General features: G+C 41.5%; 2 protein-coding genes across 5 annotated transcripts; one reads left to right on the forward strand and one right to left on the reverse strand.

Moving 5' to 3' along the window:
- The first annotated feature begins 243 nt into the window (after positions 1-243).
- cep135 (centrosomal protein 135) lies at positions 244-13,013 on the forward strand. 4 transcript variants are annotated; one of them, XM_079669113.1, is made up of 26 exons: positions 245-521; positions 1,213-1,362; positions 1,464-1,654; positions 1,763-1,930; positions 2,062-2,203; positions 2,333-2,417; positions 2,508-2,636; positions 2,809-3,024; positions 3,108-3,173; positions 3,320-3,470; positions 3,551-3,780; positions 3,873-4,028; positions 4,112-4,249; positions 4,697-4,774; positions 4,933-5,084; positions 6,039-6,154; positions 6,281-6,435; positions 8,008-8,063; positions 8,159-8,327; positions 8,409-8,519; positions 8,611-8,796; positions 10,468-10,677; positions 10,776-10,978; positions 11,090-11,194; positions 11,719-11,856; positions 12,045-13,013. In XM_079669113.1, the coding sequence occupies exons 2-26, from the start codon at positions 1,250-1,252 to the stop codon at positions 12,091-12,093; spliced, it is 3,513 nt and encodes a 1,170-aa protein (XP_079525239.1). In that variant the 5' UTR covers positions 245-521; positions 1,213-1,249; the 3' UTR covers positions 12,094-13,013. The 4 variants fall into 4 exon arrangements, with proteins under 4 accessions (XP_079525241.1, XP_079525239.1, XP_079525238.1 ...); XM_079669112.1 differs by having other exon boundaries at positions 1,235-1,362; XM_079669114.1 differs by having other exon boundaries at positions 1,248-1,362.
- On the reverse strand, positions 12,518-15,494 carry chst14 (carbohydrate (N-acetylgalactosamine 4-0) sulfotransferase 14). The gene is made up of 2 exons (XM_079669152.1): positions 15,062-15,494; positions 12,518-13,884 (listed from the first exon to the last, which is right to left on the reverse strand). Exons 1-2 carry the CDS (start codon positions 15,353-15,355, stop codon positions 13,057-13,059), a joined length of 1,122 nt encoding a protein of 373 aa, XP_079525278.1. The 5' UTR covers positions 15,356-15,494; the 3' UTR covers positions 12,518-13,056.
- Positions 15,495-16,393: the final 899 nt, after the last annotated feature.

Genomic DNA, 16,393 nt, shown 5'->3' on the forward strand with positions numbered 1-16,393 from the left:
ATAGCTATCGTTGAAAATGTTCTTGTTCAAGATCCCTGTGTTCTTCTGTGATCATTTGAATGTTGTAGTTTACTGCAGAATTGTTAGATTATCATATCATAATCGTAGTTCAGTTTAATAAAGGCACATTACAAATTAAATATTTATCAGCTCACTTTATATTTGAATGCAATAATTGTTTTATATAGTCAGTCATATCCATTCAGTTCCAAACAGTCAGACTTTTACAATACCCATTATTTGTCTCCGCCCTGCATCCTGACAACGCCGGCTCACAAAACGAGCTCCCCAAAATGCTTTCACTAACTTCCATGGCGACGAATCTAAACAGGAGATCATCGGCGCTCTTTTCAAACCCCTTTACCGCGAGAACATGTTATAACCAGAGCTGGTGATTATCAAACTTTAACTTAAATACCACAAGTAGTCTATTGCAAGTTATCGAAACAAAGAGACATTTAAGTCGGTGACACGTTAACGTCCGTTAAGCTAGTTGTCAGCAAAGCGGTGTCCACTACCCGGTAAGTTGTGACTCTGCTAACGCTAGCTAGGTTCATTAGTTAACATTAGCAAGCAGCTGGTTAGTGGTTGTTGTTATCGCACAAGCTAGCTCAATAGCTAGTCTACCACACATAAGGCTAATGTCAGCTTATTAGCATGTAAGCTAGCTAAGTAACGTTAGCTATCATTAAATACCTGGCTAACTTTGTGAGCTTCTGTCATTTAGTTTACACTCTTAACACCAACCAGGTCCTAAATATACGTTTAATGTTATTGTTAATATATTCTGTATTCATCTTTGCTGCCTTACTAACAAACGTATTTGTATATATTGTTTCGAAACTCTACCTTGTGCATTTAAATCTATTCCAAACTGTAACATACCGTTTTAATATAAATATTATTATACATTTCATACTTATATAATAGTTATGGGCTGGCCTATCAAAGTACACCGACTTCAATTATATTTGTTAATCGTTATATTAATATTGTATATTCAATAGAGATACTCTAGGAGCTATACATATTTCACTGTTAATATATACATATGTACTGTTGTTTTTTTTGTTTTTTTTACAGTTTATACATATTTGCTTTTTATTTTGTATTTTATTTAGTTTTGAATAAATCCGCTATTCTTGTCTACATGCTGATGTAATGAAATACATTCCCAAACTGGGTTCAATATAAGTGAATCTTTATCTGAAGTTAATGTAACCGTCTGTGTCAGTGTCACATCACAGCCATGAACAACAATGCAGAGAGGAAGTTTATCAATTTGAGGAAGCGTCTGGATCAGCTGGGCTACAGACACCCACTAGGAATAGAGTCACTGCCTCTAGTGGAGAAACTATTCAGGTAATCCCTTTTAATCCTCCTGCATTTGCTCTTTCCTTAATATCAGCCAGTCTGTAGAGGTTTATGAGATGTTCTTACGTTTGTTACATGTGTTATTACAGTGACCTGGTCCACACAACTGAAAGTCTGCGCAATGCCAAACTGTCAGCGGGGAAAACTGAAAAAGAAACTCGAAACTTTGATGCTCTTCTGGAGCCACACAGGGCAGAGAATGCCCGGGCAGTCAGGGAGAACAATGAGCTGCACCTCGAACTTCTCAAGCTGAAAGAGGAGAAAGACCGTGTCAGCAGAGGTAAGCTCCGATAACCAGTTGTCCCCCTCTTCATTACAAATTGAAACAGGTTCCCTTATCCTTGACCAGCACACACCACATTAATTGACACTATCTTGTTTGTTTTAGAGCTCAAGACCCACATCAGAAAACTGGACCATCAGACATCGGACCTGAAGTTTTTAAATAATCAGTATGTGCACAAAGTTCGCTGTTTGGAGAAGGATAGCAAGGCTAAAGCTGAGCGCATCCAACAGCTGCAGGAGAAAAACATGCAAGCTGTGGTGCAGACACCAGGTAATATCAGGGATCTGACCTGAACTGGATGAATTGCATTAGAAGTAACAGGACGTGGGTATAAAAGGGAAATCTAAAGTTAACCATAACTGAAGAATTGTATCCTTCTTTCCTCTTACACACACTCACAGGTGGAAAGAAGCACAGCATCCCTTTCAGACGTCAGAGAATGCAGATTGATGATCTCATACCTTCCTCCTCTACATCTGGTTATCCTGTGTCGCAGCCTGATGATCCGTATATAGCTGACCTCCTTCTTTTGGCCGATGGAAGGTTCGTTTTTTATGTTAAAGCTGAGCTGTATTATTAAGGGAGTGGGGAACTACTCAATGGATGCGTTGGTCGTATTATGCTTCAATGCTTCTTAGCGACAACCTGACTGATTGTCATTTTTATTTCTAGAATAAGTGAGTTACAAGAAGACATCATCAAAGTCAAACTGGACCTGGAAAATGCTCAGGAGTTTATACAACACTTAAATACACAGGTAAGAAATAAAGAAGCCTGAATCATTTCCTACTATGACGAGTCAAATGTTACTAAAGACATGACGAGACCTATTTTCTTAACCCTTCAGGTGGAGGAGAGGAATAAAGAGATTGAGCGTTTGAACCGTGCTCTTCACGGAGGACGACCTCACGATGTAGTTTCTCTCGAGGCTCAGAACTTAAGCAACGAGAAACTGATTGCCCATCTTAACCTCCAGGCAAGCATTGTAGTCAAACAGGATATTTACCCTGATGTATAATGCATACAGGATATTACTAGAACATGACGTTTTCTAAGTAACTCACCTAGTTTTAAAAACATTTCCTCTATAAGAGAAGTCTGCATGGTTACCCTCCTCTCTGCTGACTCGTAGCTGTTGTGTTCTACAGATTGAATACCTACAGGAGACCAACATGGCTTTAGAGGAAAAGGTGGCAGGTCTGCAGCAGAGGAAGAAGGATGCCTCCTGCGAAGTGGCCAATCTCTCCATAAAGAACCTGGAACTGTGTGAAGAGCTGACGCACATTGACGACCTGGCAAAGCGCCTGGAGATGGACAAAGAGCACGTGTTGGAAACGGCTGACATGGAACTGCAAGAAACTAAAGTAAGAACAGTCAGGAGGGGAGATAATATAAAAGTGTTGGATTTTCATTCTGCTTGTAAAACCTGGAAACTTGATCTCAACAGAAACATATTCAAAGGCAACAGAGAATCATTGAAGACTTGGAGGATGTCATAACAAAAACAAGAAGGGTATGTATACACACTTAATATGGTCATTTACTGCAATACTTAATATATATTTGACATTCTTCAGTAGATCCTTAACGTTTCTATGTTACCATATGTCTGTCCTGTTTTATTACCCATGCTAAAGTGTTGGCAATGATTACATTTAGGAGCAGTCTGAAGGGGACTTTGAGAAAGGCCGTCTCAGAGACCAGCTGGTGGAGCTCAACGAGCAGAATCAGAAAATGGAGGGACTGGTGAATTTCCTAGAGGAGGAAAAAATCAGGCTGCAGGACAAGATGGAGAGAATGATGGCAGCAGGTAAGCACCTGTTGAAACTGCTTATAGCAGCAATAGATTTCATGACATAGGTGTGTTACCTACCTGCTGCTGTTTTCTAGACAGAGACCTGGTGCTGGAGCTGGAGAGCATGCGGGCTAAACATGGTGTTTGTGGAAGGGAACGCTCGCCCTCACGGCTAGATGCATTTGTCAAAAGTCTAGAGGAGGAGCGGGATTACTATCGTCAGGAGGCTGAGCGCTACAAAAGAGCCAAAGGGGCCGGGGGCCCTGATTTAAGCCCCGGTCGTAGTCCAACCCGGGGAAGGAGTCCTCAGTCCAAAGCAACGAGGGTAAGCAGTGACAATAAAAAACATGCTCACTTCTGTAACAGCTTTTCAGATAATCCTCTTTTTAAACTTGAATTTGAACCTCACACTTTCAGGGAGGTATGGCCGAGACAGAACTTGTGCGTTTATTAAAGGAACGAGATGAGCTGAAGGCTGCTCTGATGGAATTTGAGAGGCACATGGAGGACATCCAGAGCAATGTGAAGTGCCTCAGCTCTGAACGAGACCATTTCAAAAAGCTGTTTAAACAAGTGAGTTATAGAAAGTTATTATTCCACAAGTTGGACACTTTTTCTTTTACACTTTTAAACAACCTAATGTATTGTTCACTCAGGCTCAAGAGGACTTGAAGCTGGTTCACAGCACAGGTATGTCCGCTGATCTCTTACAACTGAAGGAGGAGGTCCAACGGGCAGAAATCAGAATCCATCAGCTGACCTCTGAAAGAGACACACTGATGGACAGATTACAGGTTAGTACAGAGTAATACCTTTTTATGGTGTGCATCATTTCTGTGCACCATTAGGGCAGATATTGGTCAGGCTTTAACCTATACTGTTGTTATTAATTCTATCGGATAACTATAGGTTTATGTTAGCAGGCTGACAAGTTGCAGAGTTAAGCATAGTTTTAATTTGCTAGAAGCTAGAGCTGCAAGGATTGGTCAATACATCGATAAGTCCATTGACAGAAAGCTCATTCGCTAAAATGTTGATACTTGATCATTGGTCTTTTTTGATCCAAAAGAAAATCAATGTAAATATTTGCTTGTTTCTGTAATAGTAACTTACATATCATTGGGGATTAAACTGTTGGTCGGACAATGTAATTGTTAGTTAATACTGACTTAACAGGCTCACTGTAAGCTTTACATTAGTGACACTGGAGTTTGTTGAGCCTGATTTTCTTTTTGTTGCAGGTTAACCAGACTTCAGCTCTCACTGGCCGACAGGGAGAGGAGAGGAGGATTCTTGATCTGGAGAATGCCGTAAAGAGTGTAAGCCTGATGGGAATTTTGATAAACCTTTTCAAACACATGCTCATAATGTCTGACATACCAACGTCCCAGAACAGTTATTAGGTGATGATTACAACTTTAACTTGGATCCTTAAATGGGTTTAATTTGCTGACCCATTGTGTGTTTTTGGGTGTAGTTGGAGCGGGAGAGACTGGAGCTGATCTCCCAGGTGAGTCAGCTGAAGGAGAGCAGGGGGGCTGCTGAGGAGAAACTGGAGGCCCGGTCTGCTGCTCTGGTCCAGAATGCAGGGGAGGTTTCCCATCAGAGGGCGGAGGCTAATGCTCTGAGGTTTGTGTTGAATTTCTTATGACAATGAGGTATATATGAAGTAGGGCTGCTCGATTATGGCAAAAATCATAATCTCGATTATTTGGGTCAATGGGTGAATGCGATTATTCATTGACTTTGAAAACATCCATTCATTGGAGAGAAAAACTTGAACAGTATGTTTTTAACAGTTGATTACCCTGAACTTTAAGTATAATTAAACTGAAAAACCAAAAAAAAAGTAATAATAAATATAATTACGTTGTTTTCGTAATCGTTGCAAGCCATAATCGTAATCGCGATTAAAATACGATTAATTGAGCAGCCTTAATATGAAGTATCAAAAGTTTACACAAATACAATTCCTTTTACCTTTTTTAAAGAAGTCCAAAGTGTCACAACAATAAGGAAATGTGTCTTGAATACTTTCCATTACTTTTGGATTAGCTTTATACAACATGTGCGCAAAAAAACAAATGTTGAAATGTTGCCATTATTATGTATGTAAAGCAGAAACGGGAACATCATAACATCACAGTGCAAGTTCAGGACTTCCAGCTGTGTTTATGCTATCATCAGTGATGCCATATTTTAACCTGGTGAAATTAAACTACATGCAAAAATCACAGTTTGTCCTTTATTAAAATTGCTGTACCAGAAATGTGAGACTGGGATGCATCTGGGCATTACATTTGAATCTTGCTGTACTGGAAAAAAAACTGTACAGTGACGTTGGTCCCCTTTTCTACATGACCTACTGAACTGGCAACATTTCCCCCACAAATGTTAGAGGCCTTTGTGTCAGACCCATGTCCTGAATGTGTGCACACGGTCTTTGTATTTACTGGAAAAAACTGTAGCGGAATACAGTTTCCTTTTTGTGTGTCTTATTATGGCACCGTTCTATTCCCAAAATATATATTTTTTAATTATATTCTGAAAAGAAAATGATTAGGGGTTGTTGTCTGTCTGCAGGCTGCTGCAGGAGCAGATGGAGCATTCTCTTTCTGAAACACAACACCGGCTGTCTGTGAAGATCAACGAGCTGCATGCTGCCCATGAGCAGATTGACAAACTGGAGGAAACAATAGGTGAGTATTAGTGAACGTTATGAGGTTCAGAATGGCCTGCCACAGTTGGTGTTGTATTGTTGTATGTCCGTTTGGTTTTTCTGCAGCTGCTTCACTGTTTTGCTTGATTTTGGTTCCGCCTGACAGGGGAGCTGAGTCAGCGGGGCTCCAAGCACAAAGAGGAAGTGGCTACTCTCCAGAAGTCCATCTCTGCTCTGGATAGAGAGAAAGATGCTCTGCAAGACGAGGTGGATCAAAAGACTGAAAGACTGGTTGTTCTCCTGGAGGAGCATTCTAAAAAGGTAGCCACCCCCAACAAACCTCATCAAAACATTCCCATATTAGCACTAACTTCTCCTGTTCGAAGTGGCTATATAAAGGTCTCCCCCTAAAGCAGGGGTGTCAAACTCAATTTCATCGAGGGCCACATCAGTATTATGGTTGCACTCAAAGGGCCGGTTGTAACTTTAAGACTATATAAATATACATATATAAATAATAATGTATTATATTACATGATTGCCTCTGCATTGGATTATTATCCAATAGCATAATAACTTCATAATTAACTACGTCTGAAAGAAGAAGTCTAGGGCAAATAATTGCAAGTCTCTTCAGTGAGAATATCACAAAATGATTTAAAAAGAAAATCCAAATTCTGAAAAAAAAGTCAAAATCCCCCCCAAAAAGTGAAATTTTGAAGAAAAAGTCAAATTCTGAGAAAAAAAGGCATATCTGAGATAGGGTTGCCAGAAACTGACCATCGATCATTTGGCAGCCCTGGCGAGTAATAATCGATTATTCGACCGACCCCCCCCCCCCCCCCCCTCAGCTCAGTCAAAAGGAATTCCGTTGTTTTCTTTACTGGAACATGTTTAGCAGTACAAACAAAATAAACGACAAATAAACCAACATCAACATGATGCAACTCCTTGAAGTCTTTTTACCTGCTGCTGTTCATCTTTAGTCGCACGTGTGAGGGAGAGGGGGGGGGTGGGGGCGGGGTCGGTGTGTAGCGTGCTGCAGCAGCAGTTTGCTCTGCACGCAGGCTTCCTCCAAGTTTACAGTAAAACAAACTGGTGGTGTGACCAATGGCCATTTACAATTATTAATACTATTATTAGCATTAGTCTATATTTTGGTTGAAACTATGCCAGAAAAAAAAAAAAAAACATAAATTATAATAAAAATATATATAAACAAAATCGATTTTTTAAAATAATATTCGATTATGGAGACTGTAACGAATAATCAAATAATCACTAGCATCCGTAATCTGAGATGCATTCTGGGAAATGTAGTTTATGGGCAACGTGCTTCTGTAAATCGCCATGTAACCATATAACAAACATATTATATGCTTTGCAAGCTCTTGTGGGCCACATAAAATGAAGTCAAGGGCTGGATTTGGCCCCCGGGCCTTGAGTTTGACACCCCTGCCCTAAAGCATTTCAAATGTACAGTAAGGGAGGAGGGGACAACATACACAGTCCTCACTATGCAAACAATGATTACATATGAGGCTTTAGTAGGAGTTGTTTGTCCAATCAAGTGGGTATTTTACAAAGTTGCTGGACCTTAGTTCTGTATTTACCCTTTTTGTTCCTGTTAAGGTAAACGAAAGGAAAGTAAGTTTTGCACCAAATGAACCACGATGTGACCAACTTTGAATCTTTGAGCCTTTTTTAAGACATACATCATTTGCATTTACATCGGATAGCATTAAAGGAGCTCTTCACAGCCAGTATGGAACTTAGAAAATATTATTCTTCAATGCACATATTGACTAGGGAGGACTGTATGATGATAGACTTTAAAACAAATGCACATAATGTTTGAAAAGATAGAAGCTTGATTCTTTGTTATTTACACAGGAACAGACTCTTGAAGAAGTGAGACTCACAGTGACAAACATGGACAACTCACTAGCGTAAGTATTGTTGTCTCTTTCTGCATTGGTTTTAAATACAACTAAACAAGTCCCCTTTTTATTTAGCTGATATTGAACATGTGATGTTGGCGCAGTCAGCTGCAGGGGGCGCTAAACAGTCGTGAGAGGGAGATAACCAGCCTGAGGAGACAGCTGGATGCCTGTCAGGAGGAGCTGGATGGACTCAGGAGAAACAAAGAAACCACGATCAGAGAGAACAGGAGGCTGCAGGAGGACCTGGCTACAATGACCAGGGAGAACCAAGTATGTAGGAAAACACACTGACGTTGTTTTGTATACAAAGAAAAGAAAGAAATAACAGCAGCCGATGTTGCGTTTGTGCAGGCTGTACATATGGAGATGGAGGAGGCTCTGCATGAGAAAGATGAGCTGAAGATAAGAGTCCACTCTTACATCTCTGAGGTGTCCAGAATAGAAAAGCTGATGGCTGCAAAGGTAACAACAACACTCCTGTAGCAGATTCTTATAGTGACATCGTATACACCTTCTTCTGTCTGCTAATTGAATGTGATTGGTGGACCTTCAGGAGCAGGAGAACAGGGACCTGCTGGATCGCTTCAGGATGGCCCACTCTGACGTGGAGGAGCGGGAGCAGAAGCTGCAGCATGCTGAAGGCCAAAACAACTCCATCCGCCTGGAGCTGCTCTCCTCGGACACAGAGCGCAGACACCTCCGAGAAACTGTCGGCCACCAGGGGAGAGAAATCCAGCAGGTGAGATATAGCATGCGTAATAACATCAGCCATTCAAGGTCAACTTAAAGGGAAGAAGTGGTATGCTACAGTTTCTATGTATATATGGAATCGAGACACATATGTGACCTGCTCCATCGAAATCAGTCGCATTGACCCGAAGACACATTTTGAGTCGTATACACTGCTGGAAAGAGGAGATTCCTAGCTTTCCAATGATATCTGGATTGTTTTTGTACTTAATGTTTGTCACATTATATACTGACTGTCATCATGTTGAGAGAAAGGCCTTCAAAGTTTCCTCTTCTCTGGAGTCCATCGATCTGATTGATTATTAGCAAATGATCAAAATACTACGGAGTGTGTGTGTGTGTGTGTGTGTGTGTGTGTGTGTGTGTGTGTGTGTGTGTGTGTGTGTGTGTGTGTGTGTGTGTGTGTGTGTGTGTGTGTGTGTGTGTGTGTGTGTGTGTGTGTGTGTGTGTGTGTGTGTGTGTGTGTGTGTGTGTGTGTGTGTGTGTGTGTGTGTGTGTGTGTGTGTGTGTGTGTGTGTGTGTGTGTGTGTGTGTGTGTGTGTAATTTTGCGTTTGTGTGTATTGTGTTTGTTTCCCGCGAGAAACACCGGCTGTTGTTCTGCCTGCTGTTACGTCAAGTTACTCCGTTCTCCGCTTGTAATTATGCCGTTACAAGCTTCAAAGTTGTATTTATCATCTGAATTTGCCGAAACAAGTTTAATATTCTGAAAGCCAAGACTTTGTTTAATTGAAATCAGACGAAAACAAACTGTAACGGACCCTGCCGTGTTATCTATGATTACTATACGCCTTACATTCATAATTTCAGCGGAGGGAGGGGGAGCAGCGCTGCGGAACAGCAGAGTGGCGATTGAGAGATGTCATCTTCCCTTTACAAGCTTCAAAAATATATTTATCGTGTGATTTTGAAAATAAAAGTTTCATATTCTGAAAGCCAAGACTTTGTTTGTTTAAAATCAAACAAAACACCCGAATCCCGAAAAACTATTTTTTTCCACAAATCCATGTTTATTTTGAAATGAGCCGTTGACTTCCGACTGATTTCGATAGAGCGGGTCACATATTTTCTTTGCGGTGTTGTATACACGTCATAAGAAATGCTCCTATACATGAATTATATCAGAAGAAAAGTGGAATATAATTAGGCAGGCAAGCTAAGTGTGGTTAAAGCGCCGGGTGATGGGAGTGGCTCGGCCGGAGACCAGACAGCTGATCAGAATCAGGTAATAAGCCACTGAATAAAAGCATGTTGGTAACCTGGTTCTGGTCTCTCTTGCAGTAGACTGGGTCCTGGGAGGACTTCTGGGCCGCGGAACACACCTGATTAGGCCACTACACCGCTTCGTGCCCTTTTTGGAGCTGGCTGTTATTTTTGTTTTGTTGGACAATAAACTTAAGTTATTCCCTGAATCCGTCTCCTTCTGTCCTGTCCTTGTACGGAGGCCACAGTAAGCACCTCCGCTCACACCCAGGTTAAAAAGGACAGAAGGAGCCGAGCCACTCCCATCACTCCAGCAGCCGGCGCTCTAACCACACCCCGCTGCCACACTAAGATATTCTGCTAGGTAGTAAACAATTCAGTGGTGGTAGTCTTCATGCCACCACAGAGTCAGGAACAAATGTTAAGATGAACGTTCCTTTCCATCTGACGTTTCCCCAGCACACGCAGGCCCTGCAGGCTTACGAGGCCCAAGTGTCGTCGCTGGTGCGAGGGATGTCCCGACTAGAGGAGGAGCTGCTCTCAGCAAAGGAGGAGAAGGCCGCGCTCCTCTCTGACCTGGCATCCGTCAGGGAGCTGTGTGTCAAACTGGACTCTGGCAAGGAGCTCACTGCCCGCCAGCTCACCTCCCGGAGCATGGACCTGGAGAGGGTGAGGCCCACTGCGGGTTTATTGTTGCATCCAGGTGTAGGTTATCTGTGAAGGTGAGCCGTAGCAGATTTCTGAAAATAAACCTGTATGTTTTCTAGATCACAGGAGAACTGGAGGACGTTAAGTCGGACGCAGAGGTCCTGAGGAAACAGATGGCCAGTGAGAGGCTGACTGTCCGTAACCTTGAGACCCTTCTCTCCAGCAATCGGCATAAGGAGTTCCAAACCCACCTGACAGCCAGTGAGAGGGAGTCAGATATAAAGGTCCTGCGCGACAGGCTGACTCTGGCTGACTGCAAAACGTAAACAAGTCCTTTTGAATATGTTGACTTGAACTCCAAGACTTGAATCAATGCCTCTTTTATTTTACAAGCTGTTGATTCTGATTTGTTTTGGTGTGCGTGTGCCCTCAGTGCGGAGCATGCCAGGGAGGTGGCGCAGCTCCGCAGCAAAGTCTCTCAGCTGCAGACGGAGATGGACGTTCTGAAAAGACAGTTGACCTCTGAGCGCTTTGAACGGTGAGCTGACTTTTCAACTGCCAGCACTTCAATATTTAATGGAGAGCACCCAAATTAGATCTGTCGTCAGGGTTTTTATATTAGCTTTTTGACTTAGTGTATTTCAGTAAATAATGGATTCTATAGACTTGCTATTACATAAATAGCATAACTGATGTGAAAAACTTTTTTTTTTACTTTGAGTAGGCTGCACACACACATTTTTTACGCTTGATCTCTGAGCTAGCATATAAGGATATTATCAGGATGTTGGGGACACTACTGAAAGTTTTCCATTATCTGTGAAACAGCAAAAAGTGTCCTCTTGGAAACTGAACATTTCTTGATACAAGTTCAGTAACAATAAAACAGTTATACTACTTTTGGAAGTATCTGGCGATAAAAGTGAAACTAATAATGATGTCCGAGCCTGAGGCGAAGTTTTCAAATTGTTGTCTGACTTGTTTGAGGTCAGAAGAATGTAACCACAAGCCTAGGCACATATTAAACATGTAAAGATTGCCTAACTGTGGCTGTGTCGACAGAGAGCGGGCGGTTCAGGAGATGCGCCGGCAGGGTTTGTCGTTCTCCTCCCTCGACGTCTCCTCCAGCTCTCACCACACCTCTCCAGAGCGCTCCATCCTGCGGAGTCTAAGCCGCTCCACCGACAAGTCAGCAGACAAGTGAGTCTTGAAAATGATATGGCTTTTAATAGGGCTCATTGTTTTGTGTTAGGTTCTGGTAATAAGCTGGTGTTTTTCCATGTTAGACAGGAAGACAGGAAGTTCTTTGATTACAAAAAAAGAACGATGAGCCGTAACAAATCTTTAAAAATAATTATTTCACCATTTCTCTTTTTTTCTCTTTCCAGAAGTGTGAGCTTCAAAGATTCTGCCACAACTACAGAGACAGACAAATAAACAACTTGATGAGTGAGTTAGAAACCACTTGAAGCTGTGAGTGAATTGTGAAGGTCTTTGTAAGTAGCGGCTTTACAGTGAGTGTTCAATTTAACATAAACTAGTAACAGTGATAACATTCAAACAGTATGTTTACTTTTTTCTATGGAAATATCCAACCACCGATTGACTCCACTTACAAGTCATCTCTGTCAGTACGTTACACAGTCATTGGTAAAAATGTGGATTTAGCTTCAAAACTGTTTTCCTGAAATCAATTTGGTTGTCAACGTCACACATGTAGCAAAATACGTTTTTGTTCACCCCTTTGGTTATGTGTATTATGCTTTATATTCATGTTTTTTTTTAACAATGTTTAAATTATTAAATTATTCCTAAAATAAAGAAATACCAAATCACAGAAATGTGCAGTAATGTACATCACTAAACTTCAATTTCTGTTTAATAACAGGGTAAACAGTCCAAGGTGTTGGTAAAGAGGGGGGACAGATTGTGGAGGAGAGGTCGACGTAGAACGAAAACACAAAAAAGCTTGATTTAAACCCACGACTCGGTGAGCTAATAGTTTGTGTTTTAGCCAGCTAAACCACTGAAGGCCCGCAGAAGCTGTTAACCCTTTAGCTTCTCCAATAGTGTAGAAGAAGAAAAATCAAAGTTTGGTCTGGCAACCTTATTTACAACTGCATCAATATATACTGAATTGGTTAATTGACTGTAACAGTGCACGACAGGAACATGTTCAAATGGAACAAAGTCGGTTCATATGTTTCTTTGTCTTCAGCTAATTTCAAGCTTTAGTGGTTCTGAAGTTAAGACCAACCATCTGCATACTGCGATGATATTAGAACATCTCAAGTCAAAATGTGTAACGACTATTAAAATACAGTTTCTTCCCTAGTAATACAAATAGTAAAAAATAATGCTCTATAAAAAGTTCTCTCCAAACTATGAAACATTGCACATTTAATGCCGGCAGTGTTCAGTGGTTGTGTTGGGGAGATGATAAGCAAAGAGGGAAAAGTCTAAAATGTATTTGGGCAGGAGTTCCCTCAGTAGCTTATGTGGTAACGTGCACAGATAATAATGTAACGTCTCCGTGGTGACCGGCTTGTACCACGTTTGCCTCTCAGGGAAGCGAACATGAGGAGGCGCTCCAATGCGCTGGAGCACAAACTCAGAATCCCTTTCAAGGTGCTCATAGGAGCCGATGAAGTCAAAGGACACGGCACAGGGTTGGCATAAGTTGTACACCGGCATCCAGTGCTCATTCATGTGCTCTGCGTCCGTGTCCAGCAAGTAACGGACAAACTCTGCAAACGTCACATCATCTCCTTTAACCGTCGCGTCCTTAGCGCGAGTTTTCCTGTACCGCTTTACGATCTCCACGCCGTACTTTTTCTGGTAGGACTTGATCTCTCCAAATTTGTTCCTGTATGCAGAAAGCAAGCGCTCCATTGGCTCCCGCACAAACATGAACTTGAAGTAGTGCTTGAGGCGATATTGGATCTGCTCGGGTTTAAAAGAGGACAAAAACTGCAGGTCGCTACGGTGGTCCATCTTGATGCTGACGTCCACGCTCTCCAGAACCCCGTTCAGAACCTTCAGGACCCTCTTCCAGTTGGAGCAGGCCACCTTGGGGACGTAGCAGTACAGGAAGTGGTACTGATCGTTCACCAGGATGTGCTGCAGCAGCGTCTTCCTCTGCAGGGGGGTGAGGGACATGATGCTGTGCGGCATGTTCTTCTGGCTGCACATAGACCTGATGGTCCGGTTACGGATCTCTTGAAGGATCTAAGCGTGAACACAAAACGGTGACAATTTGACAGATCAACAGATGTTAACTAGTCAGAGTTTGTATTATTCAGCCTGTCCAAAGAGCTGTACAACATCAAGACATCTGAGAAAATCCCCCTGATTGTTTCATCGTGATTTCATCAAGGTTATCTAACTGTGGGCTTGTAAATGTAAAATGTTATAATACAAAGCCTGCATACAAGCTTATGATGTGGCATTTATAAGATATGGACTATAAAGTTGAATCATGGGGGAAAAAACGGAATATCTTGGACTCTGCTGCCTCTTTTTAAAGTGACCAGATGTTTGAAAATGGCCAGACTAGTTAAAAAACAATATAACAACTTCTTTACACATGTAAGATGAGATCAGCGGTTTCACCAGACCAAATTGTTGCCTTTTGGTCCAGCTTTTATGGCATGCAGGATTTTTTAAGATCACCATAAAAAGCACATGTGTTTTTTGATTAGAACAATAACAAACCAGAACGTTTTAGCAAAGTGTCTTATGGTTTTCCCTTTGATCACCAACTGAAATTGGTTTTTTCCCACCATGGCATCACAAAAAAAAGCTGTGTAGAGCCTTAATCCTACAGTGATATTGTGCAATGTACAGTCACAAGATGAATCAAATCGCCTCAGGCAACACTAGACCTATTCACACGCCACACACTCAACCCAACAAACTTGGAAAAGGTGAAAAAAGTGGCTCAATTAATACAAAATACAATTATTTTAAAAAAACTGGTAGCACTTGTGGGTTATCTGTCCCCTCTTTTTAATAGTGGGAAGCTGGCTCCTCCACATGAACTTTTTCTCAAAATAACAAACATTAATACTAGGGGTTAGGGTTATTTAGAGAGACTGAAAAAAACAAAAAAGGTGCGTATTTAGAGTCTGATAAAAAACAAAAAAAGTGACAACAGATAACCCACAAGTACCAACACACTATATTCAATCAGCTGAACACTTCATATGGCAGTTATGTAAGTCTGCGAATTAAGGAAAGCTAGCACTGAATTTTAAACCGGTAACTAAATAAAAAAAACACTTCAATATATTGATGAGTTTTGTGTATTTTTAACATGCAATAGAAATCGATGGAGGGGTACTTGAATGCTGTGAGGGTGCCTCTGTCCATAAACCTAGGGAGCCACTGCATTACATGACTGTACCTGCGAGTCCACGTCCTCAGCACCCGGGCTGAGCCTCCCGACCTGCCGCATGAACTCCTGCCGCTTCCCGGTCCCCCGCGGTGGAGGTGTCTCCATGCTGCTCAGCATTCCTTTCTCTATCATAAGCAGCAGGCCTCCGGAGGCTACGATCACCAGGAAGGTAAGGACCGAAGGAAGCACCGCGGAGCTCCGGCGGACCGAGCCCGGGATCACCGTGGTCCTAAAGTTTATAACCGGGCTGTTTCGCGGTCCTCCAGACTTCTTCATCCCGAAGTCCTGCCTGCGAGGTAGCATAGTGTGTCCGGCTGGTGTGTTCAATACCTCGTAGCCCTTTAAAGTCGACGGATAACTAATGTTACTACGTGAGAAAACAAACCCTTGGTCACCTACCACGTACCCATAGTTAATTTAAAACGGGTAAAGTTTGAGAGTAAAGAAATAGCAATTTCCGTATGACCTTTCAAAATAAAATCGTGTTGAAGAGCATTTTCTTTGGTTAACACAAATCCCCAAAGACAAAGATTGCTTAACAATTTGTCTAGAAAACGTTGCGTGTCTGCTTCCCATAAGATTTCGTTTTATAATTGTATCTTTAACTTTGGAAACTAATGCCAAGCTAACCAGAACCATCATTTGAAGACGTCTTGTTAAAAGTTTCAAAATAAAATCCTCCCAAGGTTCATTGCCCCCTGTATTTGAATCCTTTGTTCACTTCCTGGAACCGTTTATTTATCTTCAGTAACATGAAATGTGCACCAAATAAATAAAGGAAATACCTAAGTCTGTGTTAAAAAGGTCTCATCACAGTTTTCTGTTGTCATGCCTGCATGTTATAGCCTGCAAGCAAGGGCTAGTCGCCTAAACTTATAGCCTACCTCAGTTTTTTATTGAGAAGCTAAACCAAACTTTCAGGTTTGGAAATTACCCACCATACTGATAATATTCAGATGTTTTCAAACGATTCAGTCAGACCTTTCATGAAGAGATTTCTAAATTAGGAAGACTGCTTTGTTATAGAACTTGGGTCTGCAACACAAATGTTTACCAATCTTTATTTAATCTTTTGGTCTTTATAATGTCAGCCAGAGAGGGAAGCGCGGTTTACATCTCCTGTTTTGTTCAACCAATAGTTCATAATCAGTTCAGCAGCCCCTGCAGTTGACAATTATATAAATGATAAAAAAGTTACCCAAATGACATTCTCAGCTGACAAATAGAATAGTTATGCTCGATGAATGTTGTATTGATCGGTTAAACGACTAATGTGGCAGCTTTTACTATCTCTAATGGATGAAGACAACAAGACCTAAATGGAGATTCTTCTCCAGTAAT

Source organism: Notothenia rossii (genome assembly GCF_949606895.1).
Source record: "Notothenia rossii genome assembly, chromosome: 1".
Classification (NCBI taxonomy): Eukaryota; Metazoa; Chordata; class Actinopteri; order Perciformes; family Nototheniidae; genus Notothenia; species Notothenia rossii.

What these genes read in the sequence shown, in the direction of transcription:
- cep135 (XM_079669113.1), top strand. Translation starts at nt 1,250, where the DNA reads ATGAACAACAATGCAGAGAGGAAGTTTATCAATTTGAGGAAGCGTCTG. An exon ending in TTGCCCATCTTAACCTCCAG is followed by an intron (nt 2,637 to 2,808) that starts GCAAGCATTGTA and finishes TGTGTTCTACAG; the next exon opens with ATTGAATACCTACAGGAGAC. An exon ending in AACATGGACAACTCACTAGC is followed by an intron (nt 8,064 to 8,158) that starts GTAAGTATTGTT and finishes ATGTTGGCGCAG; the next exon opens with TCAGCTGCAGGGGGCGCTAA.
- chst14 (XM_079669152.1), bottom strand. Translation starts at nt 15,355, where the DNA reads ATGCTACCTCGCAGGCAGGACTTCGGGATGAAGAAGTCTGGAGGACCG. An exon ending in CTGAGGACGTGGACTCGCAG is followed by an intron (nt 13,885 to 15,061) that starts GTACAGTCATGT and finishes GTTCACGCTTAG; the next exon opens with ATCCTTCAAGAGATCCGTAA.